Source organism: Aulonocara sp. 'chitande type north' Nkhata Bay, linkage group LG18, assembly GCF_057382095.1.
Source record: "Aulonocara sp. 'chitande type north' Nkhata Bay isolate Kocher_YH1m ecotype deep benthic linkage group LG18, A_spYH_male_GT1.1, whole genome shotgun sequence".
NCBI classification, from domain to species: Eukaryota; Metazoa; Chordata; class Actinopteri; order Cichliformes; family Cichlidae; genus Aulonocara; species Aulonocara sp. 'chitande type north' Nkhata Bay.
Window position 1 is genome coordinate 10,623,292 of NC_141361.1, and position 25,462 is coordinate 10,648,753.

The 25,462-nt window shown below is 39.5% G+C and overlaps 1 protein-coding gene across 1 annotated transcript in view; it reads left to right on the plus strand.

The window, feature by feature from the left end:
• LOC147308045 (uncharacterized) overlaps nucleotides 1-24,951 on the plus strand; it is a 25,598-nt gene extending 647 nt beyond the window's left edge. The window contains exons 2-33 of the mRNA XM_086272442.1: nucleotides 2,772-2,824; nucleotides 3,340-3,366; nucleotides 3,452-3,520; nucleotides 4,477-4,530; nucleotides 4,674-4,754; nucleotides 4,917-4,979; nucleotides 5,061-5,126; nucleotides 6,312-6,380; nucleotides 6,460-6,510; nucleotides 8,154-8,258; nucleotides 8,390-8,455; nucleotides 11,906-11,965; nucleotides 12,121-12,192; nucleotides 12,341-12,406; nucleotides 12,617-12,685; nucleotides 12,847-12,906; nucleotides 13,167-13,232; nucleotides 17,224-17,289; nucleotides 17,753-17,806; nucleotides 17,902-17,973; nucleotides 18,068-18,139; nucleotides 18,533-18,589; nucleotides 18,908-18,979; nucleotides 19,061-19,129; nucleotides 19,261-19,332; nucleotides 19,532-19,594; nucleotides 19,781-19,843; nucleotides 20,543-20,617; nucleotides 20,701-20,740; nucleotides 21,545-21,596; nucleotides 21,816-22,230; nucleotides 23,127-24,951. Of these exons, the coding sequence (XP_086128568.1) occupies nucleotides 2,777-2,824; nucleotides 3,340-3,366; nucleotides 3,452-3,520; nucleotides 4,477-4,530; nucleotides 4,674-4,754; nucleotides 4,917-4,979; nucleotides 5,061-5,126; nucleotides 6,312-6,380; nucleotides 6,460-6,510; nucleotides 8,154-8,258; nucleotides 8,390-8,455; nucleotides 11,906-11,965; nucleotides 12,121-12,192; nucleotides 12,341-12,406; nucleotides 12,617-12,685; nucleotides 12,847-12,906; nucleotides 13,167-13,232; nucleotides 17,224-17,289; nucleotides 17,753-17,806; nucleotides 17,902-17,973; nucleotides 18,068-18,139; nucleotides 18,533-18,589; nucleotides 18,908-18,979; nucleotides 19,061-19,129; nucleotides 19,261-19,332; nucleotides 19,532-19,594; nucleotides 19,781-19,843; nucleotides 20,543-20,617; nucleotides 20,701-20,740; nucleotides 21,545-21,596; nucleotides 21,816-22,230; nucleotides 23,127-24,755 (3,963 nt within the window). The 5' untranslated portion in view covers nucleotides 2,772-2,776 and the 3' untranslated portion in view covers nucleotides 24,756-24,951. The remainder of the gene's footprint in view (nucleotides 1-2,771; nucleotides 2,825-3,339; nucleotides 3,367-3,451; nucleotides 3,521-4,476; nucleotides 4,531-4,673; nucleotides 4,755-4,916; nucleotides 4,980-5,060; nucleotides 5,127-6,311; nucleotides 6,381-6,459; nucleotides 6,511-8,153; nucleotides 8,259-8,389; nucleotides 8,456-11,905; nucleotides 11,966-12,120; nucleotides 12,193-12,340; nucleotides 12,407-12,616; nucleotides 12,686-12,846; nucleotides 12,907-13,166; nucleotides 13,233-17,223; nucleotides 17,290-17,752; nucleotides 17,807-17,901; nucleotides 17,974-18,067; nucleotides 18,140-18,532; nucleotides 18,590-18,907; nucleotides 18,980-19,060; nucleotides 19,130-19,260; nucleotides 19,333-19,531; nucleotides 19,595-19,780; nucleotides 19,844-20,542; nucleotides 20,618-20,700; nucleotides 20,741-21,544; nucleotides 21,597-21,815; nucleotides 22,231-23,126) is intronic.
• The last annotated feature ends 511 nt before the right edge of the window (nucleotides 24,952-25,462 follow it).

Below are 25,462 nucleotides of genomic sequence, written 5' to 3' on the forward strand. Positions count from 1 at the left end.
CTGATTGGCTGCCCTTCATGGTCATAAGGTTTGAACAGCAGGTGGGTGGCTTCTGTTCACACAGCCAGCGCTAACACGGCCATATTATTTTTTTAAAAACACTATCTAATATTGAGCACTGAGAACAGTCTTAAGCCTGAGCTTTTGATTCAGAGGATTCTACATATGCTGACCTCATCATTTGAAATAAATATGTTTAATAGAAGCATGCACCACTGTAACAGTATGTACATATGGCTGAAAATATTACTTTTCGTGTTTATTTAAAATTTATATATAGCTGAAATCAAATGCTCTGGAAGAGAGTCAGAGATTAATAACAGATATGATTCAATGCAGAGAGGTCTATTAACACATAGTGAGTGAGAAGGTGACTGGAAAGGAAAAACTCAATGCATCATGGGAATCCCCCGGCAGCCTACATCTATTGCAGCATAACTAAGGGAGGATTCAGGATCACCTGGTCCAGCCCTAACTATATGCTTTAGCAAAAAGGAAAGTTTTAAGCCTAATCTTGAATGTAGAGATAGTGTCTGTCTCCCAAATCCAAGCTGGAAGCTGGTTCCACAGAAGAGGGGCCTGAAAACTGAAGGCTCTCCCTCCCATTCAACTTTTAAATACTCTAGGAACAACAAGGAAGGCACCAGTGTGAGAGCGAAGTGTTCTGATAGGGTGATATGGTACTACAAGGCAGAGGTGTGGACTCGAGTCACATGACTTGGACTCGAGTCAGACTCGAGTCATTAATTTTATGACTTTAGACTTGACTTGAAAAAATGTTCTAAGACTTGTGACTTGACTTGGACTTTTACACCAATGACTTGGGACTTGAATTGGACTTGAACCGGTTTACTTGAAAAGACTTGATATTTTACCCCAAATATAAAATTTAACATGCATATTATATGGAGATTGAAAATGTGACGTCATTCACGGGTAGAATCGCAAAGGATTCTGGGAACTCGTGGCAAGCGGTACTAGCGCACGCAGGCTTTCAATTGAAATCAGTCACACAGCCATAAAAAGAAACACAAAAATGTCAAGAAGCTGTTGTATTATTAACTGCAATAGCCGGTCGCATGACAGCCACGGGAAGCCGACGGGTAAAGAGATCGGTTGTTATCGGATTACGTCGTTGAAGAGAAATTGTTCGAGCCATGTTTCCGAAGTAACAAAGAGGCGACTGGATTGCAGCCATTCAAAGATCAAATATAACGTCCCAGAACCCTCCAGCTCACAGGTTAGTCTGCTCCAAGCATTTACACAAAGGTCAGTCTGCTGTTGTAGTTAATACTCATTTTCATAACATAATTGGTGATATAGGTTACAAGCAAGTCTGGCGCTGAACAGAAATTGTCGCGCTATGCTCCTTTATTTATTGTGCATAAATAGTGAATTGTCCTGACACAATATTGCGTTTCGCTTCTGTTATTATGGTACACTGACAAAAACACATACTTTTATTCACAGGATAAAACAGGTTTTTTGTATCACTAATTGCCCAGTACGATTACAGCATACAATATTATTGTCACTGCTACATTTCTGTGATGCTACCAGAAATTATTTCCACTACTAATTAATTACCGTTGAGCTCAAAGGTCCTATTAATAAACGGTTAACGAATGTGTATTTATGAAGACAATTTGTGAGACTGGTAAACTTATGATACGTACGATGGTCTTTCGTTCTACACGGTGCATTTCAAGGTCCTGCACCCATCCGTCGGTAAACTGTACCTGGGCTTGTTGCAGTGACCTGAAGTTACTAAACTTCATGAGTGTATGCACTCACTCCAAGAACCGTATAATTATAAATATGCATATAAATATGCTAAGATGAGATAGCTGACTTCATCTAACTAGCAAATGTTTTCCAGGCTACGTTGGTGATACAGTTTTTTTTAATGTGTATGATATTTTTGTCATGCGATTTTAAAGCTGGTCCTACAACCGCATCCAAGAATAACATGCAGCGTATCTCAGAACTGTCGGTGAAAATTATTCTTGGAGCTAAGTTTAATTGAGCTGCATTTTAAAGAGGTGCAATTTCACAATTTGTGTATATTTTCTAAGTTCACTATTTTGTATGTGTTGAGAAAAACACAGATTTTAAAATTACATGGTCTAATATTTACATTTAGCATAACTGCAACATTATTTTTTCGTTTGTTTTTTTTAAAGACTCGAAAGGACTTGAAATTCAAAGTTTCAGACTTGTGACTTGACTCGGACTTTTACACCAGTGACTTGAGACTCGACTCTGACTTGCCTGACATTACTTGAGACTTGACTTGAGACTTGAGGATAAAGACTTGAGACTTACTTGAGACTTGCAAAACAATGACTTTGTCCCACCTCTGCTACAAGGTCATTAAGATAAGATGGGGCCTGATTATTTAAGACCTTGTATGTGAGGAGCAGGATTTTGAATTCAATTCTGGATTTAACAGGAAGCCAATGAAGGGAAGCCAAAACAGGAGAAATATGCTCTCTCTTTCTAGTCCCTGTCAGGACTCTTGCTGCAGCATTTTGGATTAGCTGAAGGCTTTTCAGGGAGTTTTTAGGACATCCTGATAATAATGAATTACAGTAGTTCAGCCTGGAAGTAATAAATGCATGAACTAGTGAATGCAATAAACTGTGGACAAGTCGATATTTGCTGTGCTGAATGGTGGAAGGTGGTCTCTTACTGCTGCTGCTGCTCCCGTTGGCATACAAATGGTGATGCTGCCATCACAAAGAAGTTAAACCCTTTATCTCTCTCTGCAGGCAGGATGGAGGTGTGTATGATGAAACCAGAAGTCAAGAAGAAACCAAAGTCGGTGAGAACATTTACAGTTAACACAGAACAAACACAAGCAATGCACAACCCCAACACATCACCCATACGGTGCTGTAAATGTATATACAGCCTGCAGTGCAGATGTTTTAAGTGTTGAAGTAAATTGAGAGTACTTGCACAAATTAGTCAGTGTACAAGCTGCATTTTACACTGAACAAGTTTTTCTGTAGAATCTTTCAAGCACTTTGCAGGAACGATGCTGGAGGAGTTATTTTGTCTGTGTTTTCAGGTCATCTTAGTGTTTACTGTGTCTTCTAATCCTGGACTGACTTCATCACAAAAAGCTGCACAATATCTTGTTCTTGTTATGGCTGCAAATTGTTATTTATGTATGCTGTATGTCTGAGCTGCTGCAGAGAATATTAGAGACTAATCGCACATCTTGTTAATATTTGCCTAATAGATTACAAGCTAAACCTTTAAACGCCCAAAGCCCAAACAGTACTTAGCATAGCTAACAGCTTCTCTTTTTTTCTCTCTCTTCTCCATTTATAGCCCAAACCTCCTCCAAAGCCCACAGAGGTAGAGTGATAAACACATAAATAAATAATTAAGCTGGTGTTTAAAATAATCACATGCTGTAAATATATTATAAACATATTTTCAGATAAAAAGAAATGAACCACAGAGACCTGAGAAACCCCCTCCTGCTGTTCCTCAGAGACCGACAGATTCTGTAAGTCCTGCGTGTGCACAGAAAATAAAAGATTTCAAATGTATTGACATCAAATGGTTAATGATAATAATACATGCTGACTTATTTGATTTTTCATTGAAATGATGAAGCTAACAGGAGCTGAACTGTTCAAAAACGGCTTCTTCCCGTATGGACGTTAGGTGTGAGATTGTTTTTGAATGGGATGACCTCTGAGTACAAAAGAAATATCTGCTTTATAATTTTGGTCATTTATTAAAAGCCAATAAAGCTTCTTCTGTAATACAGGTGACAAATTTTTCTTTTATTACAGAAGAAGCTTTATTGGCTTTAATCAATTAGACTTTTACTAACTGATCATTTGATCACATCTGATTTGTTTTAGTCATTTTTAAGATCTTAAATTTTATTATATTTTTTCCTTTGTGTTAATTTTTTTTTTGTGTACATTGTTAATTTTTACCTTATATCGTTTTACTTTATGGGCCATTCTTATTTATTTAAACTATTATGTTATTTTTTTGTTTTTTGGGAAATCTTATCTTATTCAGCCTAAACATTTTTCTTAAGCTGTTTTCACACATGCCTGCCAGCCTTGAACACTGACACAAGTGATGTGAGAACGCAGTCAGATCGTTCATCAGCCGGTCTGTAACCTGCCAGCGCTTGAGCAGAGTCTTTGTGATGTCAGCGATTTGTACCAGTGTGAGATTAGAACAAATAAGTGTCAGGTGAATTCACAGGTAGTGAGTGTCTGCCTGTGAAAAGCACGCAGAGCATTTCCAGTAATCAAAGTTACTCCTGCTTTGCCTTGAATGTGAGAAAGATGAACTTTGAATAATGTTCTGACAGGATTCTCTACAGTTTTGTGTGAAAGTGGCTCTTCAGTCTAAAAAACTGTGTGGTTTCTAAAAATCTGTTTTAAATTGTTCTACTGTACTCATTTATTTCAAACCAGATTTGTATTTTCTCCACAGGAACTGAGTCACACACAATACAGACTGAAAAAAGTCACAGCAGCATACAATGGGGTGTGTACACATTGTGTTGCTTCTCCACTACTGCTGTTTACCACTTACATCATTACAGCTTTCCTTCATTTTCCTACTTCAGATATCTCGCTCATTTGTGTGACCTTTAAAAACAAGTTTACAACTTTTTTTTTCTTTATCAGAACGATGGAAATGTGAAGCAACAACAGACAAAAGATAAACCACCCGAGACGCCCGTGGTCCCACCCAGACCCACAGAGAAGGTACAGCACATTTTCTCAGGGTCAATGTAAAACTATTGTTTTACTGTTTTCTGTTTTCATGTTGAAATGAACATGAGTTTGGAGCTTCTCAGGGTTTCATGTTTCTTTCCTGTTCCATATGTCTTTTGTTATTGTTCCATGTGGGGCGTTTTGTGTTTGCAGGAACTGAACGCCCCAACCAGATACAGCCAACGCAGGCCGAGCGCACAGACCAAGGTCACAGAGGTACAAACGCAGCAAAGTACCATCTTCCTCCTCGCTTCTTTTCATAAACTCCCAGATCAAAACCTTCCTCTTTCTTTCCAGAGTGCCAAAGAAACTGAGCAACTTGAAGCTGCTGCGGTTCCCAAAGATGATGCAGACTTCAAACAGGTATTTGAACTGCACCCAATAATGCTCAGCTCAGGCTTAGTTCATGCACAGTACATACAATGTCTTGCTCTTTCTCTACACGTGTGCTTTGTTGTAGGGTAATAACTCAATGCTGACTGGAATATTTCAGTGGAGCCAAAAAGGGAGAGCGCCCACTTTCACTGTTAGCAAAGCACCTCCAGCTGTTCAGTGTAAATGCACAGCAGGGCTTTAGACAAGCTTTAACATTTTGTGTTAGCATATCAGGGTGTGTGTGTGTGTGTGTACTTTTGCACTGTTTCAGGCTAATGTATCTACTTGTTGTTTATACTGTTCTGTAAGCAGTGATGCACAACAAGTTGTTTCAAAATTAGTTAATGATGGATGTGGAAGTGGCGAAATCCTATTTTTCATTATATAAATGAATATTTCTTTTAAATTATGATGCCTGTTCCTCCCTAGAAACAATTTCCCCTCCATTTTAATAATCTTGACTCGCCCCTCGTCCTGTCTTCTTGCCAGTCTGGAAACCCTCAAGCAGAGGAATCAGTGTTAGGACTAATAAGGGATGTTTGTTCTGCGTTGAATCTGTGGTAGGTACATTGTAATCGAAACTTTCCCGAAACCCTGTGCAGTAGGGCAAACTAATGTTCATCCACCTGCACAGGTGTGAATGCTGTCTTTGGATAGTCTTGTGGGCTACATTGTAAGGTCTACATAGATTCAACGCAGATGTATAAATGAAACATAAAGCGGCGTCCAGACAAAAAGCGCACATTGTCACACATTGCTTTGTCGTTGATGGTCACTTGCTAGAAAATGTGCCAATTGCCTAAGTAACAATCTTGTGTAGTTACCACCTTGCCACAAATGAATCACCAGTGTCCTTCACTCTCATTGGTAGTCGCTTCAGTCGCTCACATCAAAGTTGGGAAAATTTTGAAAATATGAGAATTTGAAGCATTAACAAAAAATAAAAACATAGTATCTGTATAAACAAAGTACATCACATCATGAGATTAAAAAGTTAAAGATCTCTGCAGCATTTAAATAAATAAGAATAATAATCCAGCCCATTTTGCCAGGTCTCTCCACATATGAGAGCTGCTGTTTGTGACTCTTTCTGAGCCTTTCTGGTCAGCTGAGTAGTCAGAGTTTAGTTTTAATGTGGATTGGTGTGCTGAGCTTTCTTTTTTTCCTACTCAGGGTTACATGACGAATGGAGAGGAAAAGACTGATGACGTCCCAGTCAAACAGGCTCCCGACAGCAAACCGGTATGTGTCATGTGTGTTACCAAGCGCTCCACTGTCAGTGATCTCAGCTGTTTTTGTGACATGTGACTGTGGTTGGCAGGGCGTTCTGAAAGCAGTAATGAAAGGGTTGCAATTCAAGTCATCGCCAAAGGTACGAAGCCCAGCCTGAGCTTTCTGTTAGTGGTGGCTGCTGCGCGTTACTGTCTCTCAAACACTTTGACTGATGGTCGCGGTGGTGTTAACTGCACTGTGTGGGTTTTCTTCACTTTGCCTTGATGTTGCTTTACTTTCAAAAATGATCGAATATTTAATAAGACGATAACACAAAATATATCTTTGGCTGCACAAATTGAAAACAACTTGTTGGTTTAATTTAGCTCTGGTGTTTATAAACACTTTCCTATTTTAACAATCCACCAAGATGTGCAAGCACGTGAAAGTTGGTGCATGAACAGTGTTGGCAAGGTTACTTTTAAAATGTATTCCACTACAGATTACAGAATACATGCCCCAAAATGTATTTAGTAACGTATTCCGTTACGTAGGTATTCTGAATACTTTGGATTACTTAATATATTATCGTGCTTTTTACAACTACATGAATGTACTATTGCTGTGTGATTTATTACTTTTACTGAAGGTTGCTCGCCATACCAATACTAACTAGATTTTTAAATCTTAATATAAAATGAGTAACAGTAGGGTGGACATTAGGTAAGGCTGCACTTTTAGCAGCGATCTCGTATAGAAAACTATTCCCCGCGTATATAAAACAGGTCTGCGGCTCCGAACCGTAGTAAAGGGACCTCTGGCTAATACGTCGGGTTCCGTGTTGGGCTCGTAGCCGAAAACTAGCTTTACTTTGTTGTCTGGGTCAAGTTTGCTAGCGAGAGACAAAGAGCGGCGTTGAAAGGCTGCTCCAACGGAACCTTCGAGTCTTAATAGCTTACTTACAACTGGGCTCGTCAGGCACTCTTTTTGGCTGCAGTGGTTATTATTATATTTACATGCTCCCATCTCCCGTTTCTTGTCGGTCACAACTCTTACTGTTCGACTCTCCTTTTTCTCCCTCCTCGCGCTCACAGACACATAATGGGTATGGCAGTCCATTCTCCCTGCAGCACTACACTGCCCATAAGGCTACATTCTTTAGGGCTATGCCTGTAAAACTCTGCCTATTGCCTTCATATTAAATCATTTTTTAAATAATAATTTTAAAAAATATTTCTTCATGTGATTATGCGGGCTGCAAGTCGAGGTGACATGGGCCCTGAGATTGAGACACAGGCATTAGAGCCTCTTAATGCGTGTTTTGTTCGGGTTTCCACCGGCGTGGAATTACCAAAAAGGGCACAGCCTAACATATGAAACAGGAAAATAATCCATTTATTTCAACAAAGTAACTGTATTCTGAATACTACCTTTTTAAACGGTAACTGTAACGGAATACAGTCACTCATATTTTGTATTTTAAATACGTAACAGTTGTACATGTATACTCCCCAACACTGTGCATAAAATCACACTTCCTGTCTTTAACATGTTTTTTGGGGTCTACTTTGTTTACTGCCTACTAAGTTTTCACATGACGTCACTTCATTTGTAACTTTGTTGAGAGCCGCATTTGCCTGTTACAATACTTTGTTTTGGTTAATGACCAACTTGTTTCATATGTAAAGAAATTGTAGATGTTGGCGCCCGTGCTTTAGGGTATAGCCACATTTGTTTTTGTGGGGGGGGGTTTTTTGCGTCTTGTTTTTTGTTTATCAATCACATTGTTGACTCTTTTTTCAGGCCAGCAGAAAGCAGAGTCCAGATTCTAGCACAGAAGAAGTGGCCTCAGAAAACCAACAATCTGTAGAGAAAATCAAGCAAGAAAAAACCGCAGAACCCAAACAGGTACAAACTGATAAAAGAATATTAAAAGTAAAGTTCTGCTTTTCCATTTAAAACGCACACATTATATGATTAGTGTGTAGACTTAATGTTGGATAATTTTTTTTGACTCTTTTTTTCTTGTTTGCTCTCAGGTCAGTAAAGCCGTCAGTGATGCTGAAGAAGGAGAAGAAGAGGCGAAAACATCAGAAACGTCCCATGTAAGTTTTGTTGCAGTGGCATTAGCATTGGGGAGAAACTCCACAGGAGGAAAGAGGCAAAGATGCCATCATTTAAACACAAAGCTCTAATTCTGTGTATGTATTTAGATCCTGTTCATAAGCCGTACAGCAGCAGTCTGGAGTAACTTTGAATTAATTTTGCTGCTGTGTTTATGCCAAAAGAAAACAAACAAACATTCCTTTCCAGGGAAAGAGAGGTTTCTTCTCTGGTATCCTTAAAAACAAACAAAAAAAATCACCAAATGAGATGTCAGCACAAGTGAGTGTGCACTATTTCTTAAATAATAAAATGATGTAAAATGTAGAAATAAAAATGTTCTTCTGCTTCCCTGGCCACTGTGTCTGTGGGGATGGTGTTTGCTCTGTGTTCTAGCATCCTGATGATACCAGGTTTGTGCTCCAGTGGATGATGAGAGTCAAACCTTAAATACTGATCCATATGTGTAGGTTTACGGTATACGTCAACTTTTAAATGTCCCCCATTACTGATAGAAATCTCACAGTCTAAGAGGCTAACCTGCCACTTTTCATATCCTCCCTGGTGAATTTGATGTGTTGGTCCACCGAGTCAATGTGATCCGTGAATTGTGGTACATCCTGAGATTTGATTTTCACCCAGACAATCAAATCTCAGGATCAGGAGGGGTGTAGGACTCACACAAATGCACTCTTTATTAAGACGCAAGCTATAAAATTCCAGGATCTGGTAAAGTTTAAAACAGTGCAAATAATATATAAAGCAAGGAAAGGGATGCTCCCAGTCGAAATAAGTAAATGGTTCTTAGAGAGAGAAGGGAGGTATAATTTTAGAGGGAAGTGGAATTTAAAAATACAAAGAGTAAGAACAACTTTTAAAAGGATGTCTATTTCAATAGCGGGAGTTAAATTCTGGAATGAGTTAAAAGAAGAAATGAAGGTCAGTAGTAGAGATGGCACGATACCACTTTTTAATGTCTGATACCGATTCCGATATCATAAATTTGGATATCTGCCGATACCGATATGAATCCGATATAGCGTATTTTGTAATCAATAAAACTGTTTTTTTATAAATATATTGCTGCATTTTGTATAAGTTCATACTCAAGTTTTAAAAAACAAGAGATTGAAGCTATTCTGTTATACCTGTATGCAAAAAATGCACTCCATTTTATAGTTCAGCAACACTGATCAATCTAATAAATTTAAACCTACACCATCCTCCCTATTCTGGTATTTTAAAGAGTACTTAGTGGATATATTAAGCAACCTAACTAATAGGGTTGCCAACTCCCAGCAAAAATATTAGGGAACCACCCCCCGCCCTTAATCGATGTAATCAACTTTAATTTAATGCAAGTGTAAAACAAATGCACAGAAATCAATTATTTTTCTTCAATATTTAAATAGATTCAACATCTTGCTTCAACAGAATTGCAGACTGCACAGATGGTACCTTTCCAAAGGAAAAAGTACTATAGCTTACTAGGGTGTATATTAGACTTATTAGTTACTATATACAATAATGGATTTCTATACATTTAATCAGATGACCACTTTTGTTGTAAGATTCAGATAATTATTTATTCAAAGTTTTTAAATGACATAACAAAGAAAAGTATTTCTTTGTGCCCCCCTCTCCCTGTTAGTGCCCTACCTGGCCCCTGACAAAGCTTTGCTAGACCCGCCCCTGCACAGTTACCAGCCGTCAGCTACTTAGAAAAGGATCTTGGTGTTATTTGTCTCTCAGAAACAGTTCATAACTTCCCTTCAACTCATTCATGTCACCTAAAAGGTAAACCTGTTTCTCCATCACCTGCTCAGCTCTGATGATTCAGTAAGGACATCTCCTGGATTCATCTTCATGTTTCCCTCTCGCCACATATCCAAACAGATATCATGACCAGCAGCTTTTACAGCTGTGGCCCCAGCAAACCTCAGCTGATACTAGAAAGTAATGTTAAATACATTCTAACAACAGCTTTTCACGCTTAAACGTGCCGCTGGTCTCCTCTTTCTAGCGCAGTGGGCGATAAACAAACAAGAAAGACGGGACTTGCGGCAGAAAAGCCGATCAGCTGATGATTGATCAGTTTCATGTTTGAAGTAATAACAGGAGAGGAAGGGGGAGGGAATGAGAGAAGTAGATGCAACTGCGCAGCAAAGACAGAATAACTCCAGCTTTGTGTCTATTTTTTAATTCTAGCTGAAGTATGGGACAAATCGCTTCCTTTTCACCTCAATATGGAACTCCGATGGCCAGTCCAGCTGTGGCTCAATATATCAGTTGTTAAGCTTAACGTGGAAATACTATGCAAACATTCAGGGATGAACTTACACACTTGCTTTACTTCTCTGGGATAGTTTTCGCCGAGATGAAATGCCGCAGTTAGGAAGCACGTACGAGGCTCCAAATGCTCCAACAGACCGCCAAACAGCCGCTCTATCACGTGACACATACTGCTCCGATGCGCCGATCTGGGTTACGCCAAGTAGCGCGTTTTGTGAGGTGATTTTGTGATACTTCGGATCGGATTACATTTTTTATTTCTCTCCGATATCCGATCCAGTAATTTAGGTCCGTATCGGACCGATACCGATACGTAATATCGGATCGGTCCATCTCTAGTCAGTAGTGATATAAACCAGTTTAAAATAAAACTCAAAAAATAAATTTTAAATAAGTAAAAGAATGAAGAAAATGCAATTAACCCAAGACAGCAGTCAAAGTGATGTTTATTTTCCTTTGCAAAATAGTAAATCTAAACATAGTTTTAGTCGAATGTGAGAAAAGTTGAAACCATTGTATACGTTTTTCTTGTTTAAATTTAGATGACGAGGAAATGATTAAGATGTAAACCTGAGGGGGTCGGGCTAAATAAATACATACTTCTGCCTACTCCTTTTCAAACAACTGCATGGAATGATATTATGAAATGTTGGTGAATGTATATGTTTGAAATAAAAATGAACTGAACTGAACAGGTGTCATCCACATACCTAAACTAATGACTTGGTGATGTTCCAGGGTAGGATAACAAAGCCCTCTTTTCCATTTTTTCCATGTACAAGTTGGCCACAATGGGTGAAACTGGGGAACCCATGGCACACCCATTTTTCTGTCTGTAGTACTGACCCTTGCATGTGAAATAGGTGGAATGAAGACACAAACACATTTGGTCGGTCCTGAGAGTGGTCCTGTTGCTGAGGTTGGGGTCCTGTAATCTCCCATGAACCACCTCCAACGTTTTAGTGACTGTTTCCCCAGATGAAACAATCAGACCATTGTTTCATCTGGGGAAACAGGCAGTTAGCCGAGACTGAAGAAGTCATTTGGATGAGTGGCGAAATGTTTCTCCCACTGAAAATGCTGAGTCCAGAATCAACTTTTTTGGATAATATTAGTGTTATTATCTTTTTTTAAAATCTGAAATCATTTTGGTGTTTCAGGAGAATCTGAGTTCTCACAGTGACCTTTCTGCCAGCAGCGACAGCCTGTCTGAAAACAAGGTGAGGCCCTGTAGCTGCTGTAGTGGCAGCAGAGATAATGTTATCTGGAATTACAGTGTACACATACAGCTCAGTGGTATATTTACCTGCAAAATTAGTTGTCTGACTTTGGGTAGAATAACCGAGCATGAGCATGCTGTTCGTGTCTGTTTCAGGAAAAAAAACAATGGTACAGTGGGATGTTAAAGAAGAGGTGGAAACCAACAGAAAGTCTTCAAACTGATCAGGTAGAATCATCAAAAATACACATAAAACATACCAGATTATATGCACATGTATTGCGTAACTAGTCACACAAAAGACATAAGCTCGCATGATTAGGTTACTGCTTCCATCACCTGATAATCAAATTGCACGCTCTTATTTTTTGGGCAGGACAATAAAGCAGACAGTAATTCTGAAGACCTAGAAGAAGAGGAGAAAACATCAGAGATGTCTCATGTAAGTTTTCTTATCTTTAGCAAATGAGGAAATTCTCTTGCACAAGAGGATAGAGGCCGAGGGAGGGCGTTAGACAAGCTGCCATGGAGTTGTTTTTGTTCGGAAGCTCTAAGTTTGTACATGCGTTTAGATCATCAATATCAATTCTCTTGTGTTTGTGGAAAGATGGAGATGTGTGGTCATCATCATGTTTTATCTAATCTATCTTAGGAAAAGGGAAGCTACTTGTTTGGTTTCCTTAAAAAGCCAAAAAAACCAGCCGCTGAGACGCCAACGCAGGTGAGCTTGCAACAGAACTGTTCAAAATAACAATTTAAATTGTTAAAATAATGGTTTAACTTTTAGGAGAACTTATTTGCCTTAGAAATACGTGGACAGAAACATTAATTTTAGTTTATCGGTATATTTTTTTTCCCTCTCAAATGACTTTGGTGTTTCAGGAGAATCTGAGTGCCCACAGTGAGCTTTCTGCCAGCAGCGACAGCCTGTCTAAAAACAAGGTGAGGTCCAGCAGCTGCTGTAGTGGCAGCAGAGATAACGTCACGTGGAATTTTAATGTACACACAGAGATCTGTGATAAATGAGCACGAGCATACTGTTCCTGTTTGTCTCAGGGAAAAAAAACTACGATACGCTGGGATGTTAAAGAAGTTGCCGAAACAAGCCAAAGCTGAAAGTGATCAGTTAGAAAATCTGATAAAACATTCCCTGACTCCCATGATGTTTTTCATAACTACTCAAACAAAAAATTTTGTTTCAGGACCAGCAGTCCCTGCATGGTGACTTACCCAACTCCAATGATGATCTGACTGTAGCCCAGTCAAAGGTGAGGATCATTTAATATTATCTTGATGTAATTCCAATTAATTGTTCTGATGTCACCAAGAAAAGATAATTTTTTTTCCCAAAACTCCTGGAGAAGGGATGCCCGGCAGGGGTTGTGTAAACCGCTGAAATTATTAAATGACAGGCTCTCAATAACTAGTGTGCATTTGGGGAGGCCACCCAGATACATTTGCGGACTTATTTTTATCTATTTCTAGTCTGTATTAGAAAATAAAAAGTGCGGAACAGTCGTCCATCTCTAATTTTAAAAGTTCAGTCACTACTTACTTTTCCAACCTACCCCCATCTCTTATGTTCCAGACTAGTTTTTACTGTGGCAGTGCAAATATCATTCAGCTTCTTCTCCATAGAGGACCTCATTCCACCATTAAATAGACTCCAGTTCGACCATCTTGGACACGCGGCATGTCCTCATACTGCTCTAGATGTTCGCTGAGAGCTGCAGCACCCATGCAGTCCAAGTTCACCCACGTGACATGAGACTCGCAGGCGAGGCAGCTGAATTACATCATTCTGCTACATCATGAAATACACAACAGTTAAAATGTTTGCAGAGGAGAAACTTAAAAGTGGCTTTTTAAAAATGTATTTCAGAGTCAGTCTTTTGCAGCACTCAAATCCATTCATATGCACATGCAGAAATACTTTTTTTGCACCTTTGGTACATGCACACGCACAAACATCTTAAATCTTACGTCTGTAGGAAAAACGTGAACTACTGCAAATATTGGTTTAAGCTGAAGGAAACTCAGGTAGGGTTCATGTGGTGGTCAGTAAAATACTAAAAGGTGTAAAGTGGAGAACATGGGGGGGAAATGGAGTTTATAGTGTATGTGTTAAGATAAGTTAAAAGAGTAAACAGCTCAGTGAAGATAATGGAGGCAAAAGTGTCAACAAAAAAGAGTTTTTAACAAACGTTGGAGGACTTTGTGTTATTATAATATTCATATCTGAAGCCAGAAATCTGAGGGTGATTGAACCAGACACTGCTAACTGACTGATGAAAACGCCAGTTGGTGGTGAAAACCTTTTTCTACTGTGTATAGGAGAAAGGAGGTGGAGCCTAACAGACAGCTACAAGCTACATCTGCCAAGGTTGGCACCAACCTTTAATCAAAGCAGACACACACCCAATAATGCAAACTAGAAGGATTATAAAAGATTTCACACCAGGACTGCTGAGGAGCTCATCCTGTGGTCACACTCAACCATCTCGGACAACAGCAGTCTTTTTTTCTGCTCTGGACAACCGCTGCAAGGTGGAGGGCCACTCTAATCAGACCAGCACCAGCTGTGATCCAAGATGATGGAGCTGGGGTTTGTTAGGATGATAAGAGATTCACAGGCCAGCAGGAGGTTATATTCAGGGGTGCACATAAGTGGTCCGCAGGTGCGCATTCGCTGGCAAAATAAAAGACGCGCATCAGATAAGAAGTTGCAACGCGCGTTTGCGTACATAAGATTTTCTGGAGGAGGACAGACATTTGTTTAGAACTCTTAAAGATGTCGAAGAAGCTCCTTTAAGCAATTACTTTGGTGTTCCTCCACCTCCAAAGAAATGTCAGAAGGAGTCCGAACCGCAAAAGAAGCGCGTATTCTCAGAAAAGTGGTTGCAGGAGGTGAGCTGGCTTCAAACAAATGATGAACGCACAGAGATGTGGTGCAAAATATGCCGTGAAAATCCCACTCTAGCGGACAAAAACAGTGCCTTTTATATGTACGCAAACGCACCTTACAACTTCTTATCTGGTGCGCGTCTTTTATTTTGACAGCGAATGCGCACCTGCAGACCACTTATGTGCACCCCTGGTTATATTGGAGTAGCAAATAAAGGTTTTACAGAAGAAAGGTTTATGAATGTTAGTGATTATTTAAAGATGCTCCCCACATTTAGAATATAAACTGGTTGAAAACAATGTAAATTAAAGTGAAGTTTATATTTATTACTAAAGAATATAAATTCAGGTACTAGTGTTGCTCACTGGTTGAGCAGGTGCCTATATGCCTGATGGCTGAAATGCAGTGACCTGGGCTCGAGTCCCCTTCCCCGGCTCTCTCTCACCCTGTCAAAAAAGGCAAAAAGCCCCCAAATAAATATTTACAAAAGAGTATAAATGCAGTGCACAGGAATAAAAAATTGGATCGTGAGAGTGTGCTTCAAGGTAAATTAAAGGATTAGAGAGCAGGCAAAGTGAAGGTAATGGTGGGAAGGTGATAAATGAGAACAATCACTATCTAAACGTCAACACTTTGAAAGGGAGGTGTTTTCTTAAGTTGCAGTGCATTTGACCTCTCAGGTCTACTATAGATAGGCCTTACAGTTTAAGAATTGGTGCCCTGCATTACAGATATGCTATTGGCTAAACGTACCAGAGAAAGCAAAACAGAAATGACAAAGACGTGTTTATTATATTCAGGGACAAGCAGAACTTGACATAGGCAGACTAAAAAAAGCTAAATGTACAGGAAACAATTTTTCTCTTATTTTTCATATTCAGTCATAGTGATACTTTCCTGGTTATACGTATGCATATTTTGGAAGATTTTCTTTTTTGTTTTGTCACTGTGGTGGTATTGCCTAAATACTCTACAACTTCCAGAAGTGCTTTGCTTTGGTCTTTCTGATGAATGCACACATTGGTTAAGCATCACCATGTCAGACACTCCCTTCTGTCTGTCCTCTATTGCTCATCTAATTTACAGTCGTAGGGGGCTGAAGCCTACCCTGGTTGTCACAGGGTGAAAGGAAGGGTGCCATAGACAAATCAAGTCTGTCACCAAGCCAACACACAGAGTTCATGATTTCATGATGAGCTGTTGGCTCAAACAAAAACAAACAAACAAAAAACCCCAACTTCTATGGCAAATCTCTTCATCCGCAACTTTTACTGAAACCGCTAACGAACCAGGTCTTATAATCAAACACCAAGCTACAGAGGAGACGTTGGTTTTTATTGTTCTTTGCTTTTAATTCAGGAGTTGGTGGTAAATACTGAGGCTCAGTTATCTGCCAGCTGTGAGAATGTGAATGACACAACCGTCACAAAGGTACTCGATTTAAAAAAACAAAAAAAACCTTCTTCTCCTTTAAAAACAAAACAAAAATCAACTGTAGCTGCGTTAGTCATGTGAACATGAACTGAAACCTGGCCACACACATTAGATCTGATGCAGTGAGTGCAATGAGTCATTTACTGCTTTCAAATATGTGTCATGAAATATTGATACTTATATAATAATCTACATAATTAAAACCTCTGCAGATGTGTCAAAATCTTTATTACAAGTAAAATCTTACAAAGAAAAGACTCTAAAGTACTTACAGTTGAAGTAGTAATTAAGCAGAAAAGGTCCCTTTTTATTTTATTGTGTTTTTTAAATATTAAAGTAAGTCCTAAATACTGTATTTACATATAATTCTTTGGTTTGTTTTACACTTTTTGCAAGAATTCTTTGGACACATCACATCTTATCTTGACAACTGCACATTGAATTGAAATAAAAATCGATTTGACATGTTGACATCCTCGTGGATCCATATTAGTCCACTTCTAAGCAGCCAGTTTCTCAAACTCTCCACCTACCTGCTTGTAGTATACGCTTATGTGAAACTTAACTGAAGGAGTAAAATATTCGGGTGAGGACATTTTGCACACAATGTGTGAACGGTGCTTTTTTTATTTTTTATTTTACTAACTTAAGTGTGTTTTTAAGAAAATTAAGCAATAACTTTAGATGTCAAATAACTGTAAGGGAGTAGAAGTATAAGAGGAAATTAAAATACTATGCAAGTACACTTCAGTGAGGGTTAAACTTCCGTACAGTACTAGAATAAATCACTGTGACATTGAGGCTTACTGATATCGAAAGTCGGCGTGTTGTCAAGTTCCTGTTTTATTTTCCCTGAGACAGTTTTTGCTACTGAATGTTTTAATGAATTTTAAAAAGTAACTTAAATGTGTTTGTTTTAGCAGAAAAAAGGAGGCCTGGCTAAAATTTTAAAAAGATCCGGCAGCATTGACAACCTGTTGGATGAGGTCAGTGTCAGCCCTGCGCAGAGCGATTACATGTTCAGCTTTTTACGTTCAGTGTTTATGCTAAATCAGTAATATTCCTCTTTCACACACGGCATCCCGTGTAATCTTGAAACTGTGTATAAAAGCAGACCTCATACTGAGTTGCTTCATTCTTGTCTTGTTTTTTTATTTGTTTGTCAGATCGTTTCCTTTGTGGGATTTCATGTCGTCACACTTTAACCACTTCCACATCAACATTTTAACTTTGTCTTGGTGCTTGAGTTACCCTTCGTTTTTGTTTTCTCTCTTCTGGATTCCTCAGTTCAACACACTGTTTTATCTCCAATCAATGTTTGGAGATATTGATCCTAATAAAAAGAAAAAGAAGAAGTCATTGTTAGCCATGTTACTTTTCAGACAGACCTTATGAAACTGATGTAGTCTGTACTGTCTGTTAGCAAGATTGTTAATTGTCTGATTTCAGGGGGAAAAACATTTCAGTGAGATGTTCAAGAGAGCTCCAAAACCAGCAGATGAGGTGCAGTGTTGCCCTTTAAATAACTATAATACACTCAAAGATATTCAGTTGTACTTGTGTTGGTCTTTTTTATGCTTTATGTTGTGTTTGTTCAGGAAACAAACGCAGATGAAGAACAGAAATTATCAACCAGCGATGAAAACCTGTCAGAAGCAAACACGGCAACGGTACAGATGTGGACCAGAACATTTGGACAGTCACAGTCATGACCTGTTTCACCCTCATTTATGTCTTTGATTATTTACTGTTCATATATTTCAGGAAAAAACAGGAGGATTGGCAGGATTCTTCAAAAAGTCTCCCAAACCAGCTCCACGCTCTGTCGCTACTCAGGTGCCAAATACATTTGGATTTTTCATGTATTTTTATGCTTTTCAGAGTTAGATGTAGTACATTATCAGAAAATGACTCTTTAAGGCCAAAACTGTGCTTCTTCCTTCGCATTTGTCATTACTTCGTACTTCAAAACAAGAATCAAAATGTCATTTATATTTATTTCACTTCTGAAAATATTCCACAGCAGCTCAAACAAGGATGCAAATAATGAAAAATTTAAACAAACACACAAACAAAAGCAGATGTGACACAGCTAATAAAATCTTATTGTCATGTCATCACGCTCAACCAGACCAAAGTTTTGAAAGCACCATCAATCAAAAGACTGTTTTCATCATTTAATACAATAATTTGGACTTTTTTCCTGAATTCACTGCATTTCTTTTCCAGGATCCCCTCTCGAGGCAGCTGTCAGCCAGCTGTGACAGCCTCACAGATGCAGGAAAGGTGAGATTACTACTGAAACTACTGTCAGGATAATCAGGTCGGGAAGTTATCCTTTCTCAGTGTTGTGGAGTTCTACTTGTGGAAATGCAGTGTCTGGTTTAGGCTATTTGTGCTGCTGCATGTAAGACGCAGCACACAGAAATAATATTCTGCTCTGTATTAATAATGTGATGCCAGCAAATCTAAATATAAGTTTAGATGAGAGACTCTGCATCAAAGGTTTTAAACATTATAGTGTAATCTTTACATTTTTGTCCCTGTTTGGTGCACAAAATAAGTGCTAATAGTTTATATAAGACTGTATTTGTCTTTTTAAAGGAGGCGGCTTTGGCAAACAGTCAGCTGTCTGCCAGTAATGACAATCTTTTAGAAGCTTCAAGCACCCCAAAGGTCAGACTTTTGATTTTAACACTGTTTCTGAGGTTTAGCAAATAAATAAATAAATGCCTCATGGTTTTATTTTGTTAACAGGAGAAAAAAGTCGTCTTCTCCGGGATCACTGGGATGTTCAGAAGGACGCCCAAAACTGAGGAGCAACAGGTAGAAATGACATCAATCACATAAAAATCCCAACTTTTTAAGCTTTTTAAGCTAATAATTTGGGCAAGTAACATTTTAGGAAATTTAGCCGATCTCTCTTGAAAATAAATTATTCCTGTTGTCTGCTGCAGGAAGATGAGGACATGGAGGCTCCAGCAGGAGGCGGGCTGAGACGCAAGAGGACCATCAAAAAGAAAAGACGAGTAAGAGCGCATACGAGGAGGAATAAGCACAATCAGTGCGACGTATGCTTTTTACTTCCAGTGTCAGCTGCTGTAGTTGGAGTTCATCAACAATAATCAATGCATATCCAGACGTTTTCTTACATCATTTGAGTTCTCAGTTTTGATGTCAAAGCTCCACTTAAATAAATAAAACATTACTCTTGTTTATTTCTTTCAGGTTGTGTCATTCCGAGTTAAGAAAACTCTTCCTAACATTCCCAAACTTGGCCTGGCTTCTCAGGTACCTGCATCTGTCTGTTGTTATTTTTGTTTTGTTGGCGTTTTTTTTTTTTTTACCTTATTTTTCCACCAGATTTTCCAAAGTTATATTTATTAATAATTAACTTGCAGTCAGTCTGTAAAATGTAAAGTCTTTCAGTGTAGATTATTGTGGTCTATGACAACCATCATCATTTTTCCTCCACAGACTTCAGATGAAATGCCTTGCATTGAGGAAACTCTTGAGTTGCAGGAGATGAGCCCAGCACAGGTCAGCATGATGGCATTAAAGATTTTAAGTTAAAATATTCATTGTGGTTCATGAATGAAATTTTTAAAATTCTCCACTTGATGTTCATATTGTTTAATTTGACCTCCAACCAGAACTATGATTTTCAACTGTCTTTAATTTTCATTTTTCTAAATTTTCACACAAGAAATGTTTGTATAGGATAACCTCTGACTTTTGATGTGGACCTGTCACGTATGTGTTATTATATGTATATCGTAATTTACAATGTGTACACCACCGCAGTGGATTTTAAGCAGAATGTAATATGTGGCTGGAGTTCAGATTATCAGCTTTAATTCACAGGGTTTAACAAAAGTGTTGCATTAACTCACTGAGACTGAGGGGGGAAAAATTAGGAGTGACCGAATCAACAGTCTGGTGGATTCGACTACAATGATCAGCTCAGCAACACCACTGAAGAAAACTGAAGTGCATAATGACAGAATATTTTTCATGGTTTTAAAAAACCCAATATCATAGCATCGAGCCAAGTCGAGAACACTATCAAAGGAAGTAGACACATCACTTTCAAAGACTGCAATCAAGAGACGCCTTCATGAATTCAGTTCAGTTTTATTTATGTACCGCCAGTGCACAACAAAAGCGTCTCAAGGTGCTTAAATTGACAGGAAACTCGCAACAGTGCGACTAACAGCTGTTTTATTATTTGTTTTCCAGGAGAGCACAGTGGAGGTTCAGCCGGTGGAGATGGCTGCTTATCCGACTGAGGAAAACCCAGTCGAAACTGAGCCGGTGAGCCTCAGAGTTTGTGAGTGTTAGTCATTTATGGTATTTGACAGATGAGTTGTCTCTTCATTCAAGCTTCTTGTTTTCAGGAAGAGGATGAGCTTTTGGAGTGGTGGAACACAGTCAAAGGTTAGTGTGGTTTCAACTAGGGCTGTTCGATATAACGATATATATCGGATGATGATATAAAAACGTCTATCGTTTCATTTTACGCTATCGTTTGTTTCGCGGTGTCGCAAAATAAACTGTTTACAGCAATATTTTTTTCATCGTTTTTGATGGTCACCGTAGTGGCTATATTAATTTCTTAAAGTTCTCTCTTTCTCTTATATTTAATATAACCACACTACAGACGGACAAGCGCCTGTTTTTATGCGTTATGGTTAGCAACAACAACGGTAACAGCATCGCGTGTCCGCTTGTTTATTTTCCACAAACCTTTCACAATAAAGCTCAAGATCCCGTTGAGACTTTTCAAAATAAACTGAGTCACGTGAAAGAGCAGATGAGAATTAAAAAAGAGCCGCCAGGTGCTAAAAAATAAACCTTGGACTCAAACGTTAGAACAGGCTTTTCCCCGCAGCACAGAAAAGAAAAGAAAACGGCGGCCTTTACAACTTATGTCTAAAAATGTATCGTTTCATGCATCGGTTAAAACACTCAACTCCAGCTACATGGCGCGCAGCTGGAAACACTTCCCGCAAGTCAAGCTGCCCGAGATTCACAGAATTTACAGAAAATGTTACATTTTTGTGATTTATATCGTTATCGGACGATATCGTCCGATAACGTCTCATCTCATAAATCTCATATCGTCGGGATATGAGATTTTGGTCATATCGCACAGCCCTAGTTTCAACATTTAGGAGAACTATTATATATTTTTTATGTTTTCTGTCTACTCGTTGTATTATTTCTGCTGCTGTTTGCCAGGTTGGAAGGAGTGGAATGAGACTTCTGATTTCCGGGCAGAGGATGAGGAAATGTGAATACAGTTTATGTTTTTTAATAACTTTACCTTCATGTTTCCAGTAAACATAATATTTGAGATTTTTGCATTTGTTTTTAGGGTATAATTCTTTTTTGATTTGTTGACAACTTTAAGGCTTAAATTTAGCAGTAAATCTAGTCTTAATAATAATAATTACAACTTTATGTGTCAGATTGATAAGCATAATGTTTCTGTTTGTGTCTGTTTCTGCAGGGCGATGGAGCAGGCAGCCGACCGCGTCTACATGGCAGCCCGTCTTTTCGTGCGTCTTTTCAACCAGCGCGGGGCGTCCTTACAGCATCGCATCCTGGAGCTTTTGGCTATGGCGGACGCTGCGGATGAGTTCCATAAGAAGACTGTGTCGGCCGCTGTGGGCGGAGGCGTGGCCAGCGTCGCGGGTAGCGTCACCACAATCACAGGCCTCATTCTGGCGCCTTTCACTTTTGGCGCCTCTATTATTGTGACAGCAGTGGGGATCGGTGTGGCGACGGCAGGCAGCATCACGTCAGCGACGGCTAAAATCACAGATACGGTCCACTCCAACATGGACCGTAAGAAGATGGAGAAAATGATCCAGGGCTACCAGGAGGAGATCAAAGTCCTCAGAGAGTGCATGGAGTTTGTGCAGGTGAGGGGATTTTTTCTAAAAGGTTAAGAACAAAGTATTTAAAGCACACTCTCTGAGATCAGAATACATTCCTGAGCCTACTAAAATATGATGGATTTTTTTTGTTTTGTTTTGAAATGCAAAGAAACATGTTGCCTGCCCAAGCTGAAATCTCTTAAGCTTTGCAGTAGTATCACAGATCCCTCAGCAGGTGGCATCATACAGCTCCAAGCTGTGTTGACTTGCAGCACCTGTTATTTCTATGGAGGCAGTAAGCATGTACTTAAATTTCACAGGACTGCAAAGCATCCAATGAAAACCTTATTTTGTATGTGCTATTTATTCACAAGATTATTTACGAGTTTTGTTAAGGTATTAAAATATACTTAAAAGTATTGATTTGGGCTTTTTCAAAGAGGATAAAGTGGCAGCCTTTCTTTCTCAAAGGTTAACGCCTGTGCATGGGTACGCGCTGCTCTGGTCAAGTGCTTATATGGCAGTTTACTGTGACACAATACTACATTACAGCACTGCAACAATGACTGCAGTGTTTTAAATTCCTAGGACTGTAAATCCAGAGTTTTGTATCCCTGAATTTAGACACTCTGAGATGTAATCTAGCCTAGATTCAGTCAGTTAAGTCCATGTTTAACTGATTGTGTATGGTTGGTACTTTATACCCCTTGGCTGTAAAAGGCTGATGGAGTATTGTCGTCACTCTGCTGGTTGGGCAGGAGGGCGGGCAGCGTGGACACCCAACTTTAACACCTAACTTTGGTGAACTCGACCTTTTAAGAAGAAAATAATAATTCTTTTAATAAATGTTAAAAAATGATATCTCAATAATATTTTATCAACAGGTTTGACTTTAAAATCAAATATATCCATCTCTTTATTGTCTCTCTTTTCTGCTGTAGAAAGGTCTTGACACCCTGCAGGAGTGGGATTTTGAGAAATACGCTCAAAGTGCTGCCAAAAAAGCTATGAACCACAACATTAAACACGTGATGAAAGAGGGAGGCCGCGCGGGAAAAGCCCTGATGATCAACACCAACCAGCTCGTCAGCACCGTGCAGGTTTTAGGTAGGGCAGGCGGCATAGCCAAGGCCGCTCAGGCCATCAGCGTCACCACAGGCGTCATGTCGGCACTCTTTTTGGCTTTGGATGTTTTCTTCCTCGCTAAAGACTCTCATGAGCTTCGCAAGGGTGCCAAAACCAAATTTGCCACCAAGATCAGAGAGGTATGTAAAGACCTTCAAGATGGCCTCCTGGAGCTCAACAGGGTGAAGACGCAGCTGCAGAAGACGATGGACGGCATTGAGGTGGAGGAGTTTGAGGAGGTTGAGGAGGTGGAAGTAGAGGTTGAGGACGACTTGGTGTCTGATCCAAAGAAGCTGGCTGAGCTGGAGCAGGAGCTGGACCTCCTGGAGGAGAAAGTGGACAAGAAGGTTGTAGAGGTTGAGAAGAAGGGTAAAGAAATGGAGAAGGAAAATTCAAAAATTAAAAAGGTGAAGAAAGAGGAGAAGAGCATAAAAGAAAAAGATGAGAAGGAGAAAAAGGAGAAGAGCTTGAAAGGAAAAGATGAAGAAAAGGAGAAAAAACAGGAGGACAGTAACGACAAAGACAAAGAGAAATGCAAGTCCAAAGAAAAGATGCCCGATGAGGAAAAAGAGGAGAAAAACAAGGCAAGTGGCAAAACTGCCAAAGAAGTCCTGAAACAACAGTCTCAGAAAGAAAGCAAACAAGACAAAAACACCAAAAACAGAATAACAGCTGGAAATGACAACTGTAATGGTAAGGTCAGCAAGATAAACGATGATATTGGTACAAATAAAACAACAGAGAAAGAGAAACATAAAAGTAGAAAAGAGCAGGAGGAAGTGAAGAGCAGATCAGAGGGCAGCAAAAGTGAGCGAGTGAAACCTGAGAGAGGAAGTGAAAGGAGAAGAAGCAGCAGGGATGATGAAGGAGAAAGGAAGCCACCTGAAAGTACATCTGTAAAAACAGGGGACCGCAGTAAGAGGAGACATAGCAGCAGCAGTGAGAAAGGGGTAGAAAGAGGAGGTGAACATCTAAATAGAGGAACTGGCGAAGAAAGGCAAAGCAGGAAAGGGAGCGAGGAGGATAGAGGAGTGAAGGACTGGAGAGCTGAAATGGCAAAAAATAGAGAAGAAAAGAGACAATGTCAGGAGACTGAGAACAGGAAGGAGTCGCACCAAGATCACGAAATATCATCAACGAAGAGGAGAGGGTCAGAAAGAGAGTTAGGAGGCAGCAGAGAGTATTCAAAGAGGAGCCACCACAAGAGGGAGCACAGGGAGAGGGGAGATGAGAAGCATGGGAGCAGGGTGGAGAGTGCAAGGAGGCAGTTTGAGAGGGCAGGAGGTGAGGGAGGTGACACAAAGGCAAAAAGAAAAGACGATGGAGAGAGTCAGAGGAGTAACAGAGAGAGGAGAGGAAGTGAAAGAGGGAGAGAGCATGAACACAGCCAACCAGGACAACGAGCTCGTGCCAAAGCTCTCCTGCGAGACGGACTGGACATTTAATTCTAACATCTACCGCCTTACCAACAAAAACATACAGTGTGTTACTTCAACAAGAAAATCCACTGCATCTACGGTTTCTCACAGTACTGCAGTAAACCAGTGATAGCTGTGTGTACATGGAGGCGTACATTACAAACAGGAGCAGCAGAAGGCTAACTGAACTCCTTTTAATGACGCAGATACAAGGATGAAACAGTAGCACTACTGGGGTGGGGGGTAGGGGTTGTCCCACTTCTGACCTGATGCTCTGTGAGGAGCTTCAAGTTGAAAGTCAGGACAGTTTGAAAAAGAAGCTGATTTTTGTCATTTGACAATAAGACAGTGATGTAGGAACGCCAGCAGCAGTGTTGTGAGCTGTCCAGAGATGCATTAGAATATCGTCTTGAAATTTTTTAGCATGTTTGGTTTTTGATTTTTGACTCCCAGAACGTCTTGATTACACCTCTTACAAATGTGATGAGTACGGGTGTCTTCATGGGATTTGTGTGATCCACAGATGATAACTCTAATGACTTTGATGCCTTCAGCACGACTGTTGGGTCAAAGGTAAAACTTTATTGTATCAGAGGAAAATTTACCTTCTGCTACTGTGCAGTGCTAAAAATAACTCGACATACAACATATAAATACCCCAATAAAACATGGCAAATGCAAAAACAATAAATAAATAAATAAAATCAACACTAACATCACTTCACATGGAATCA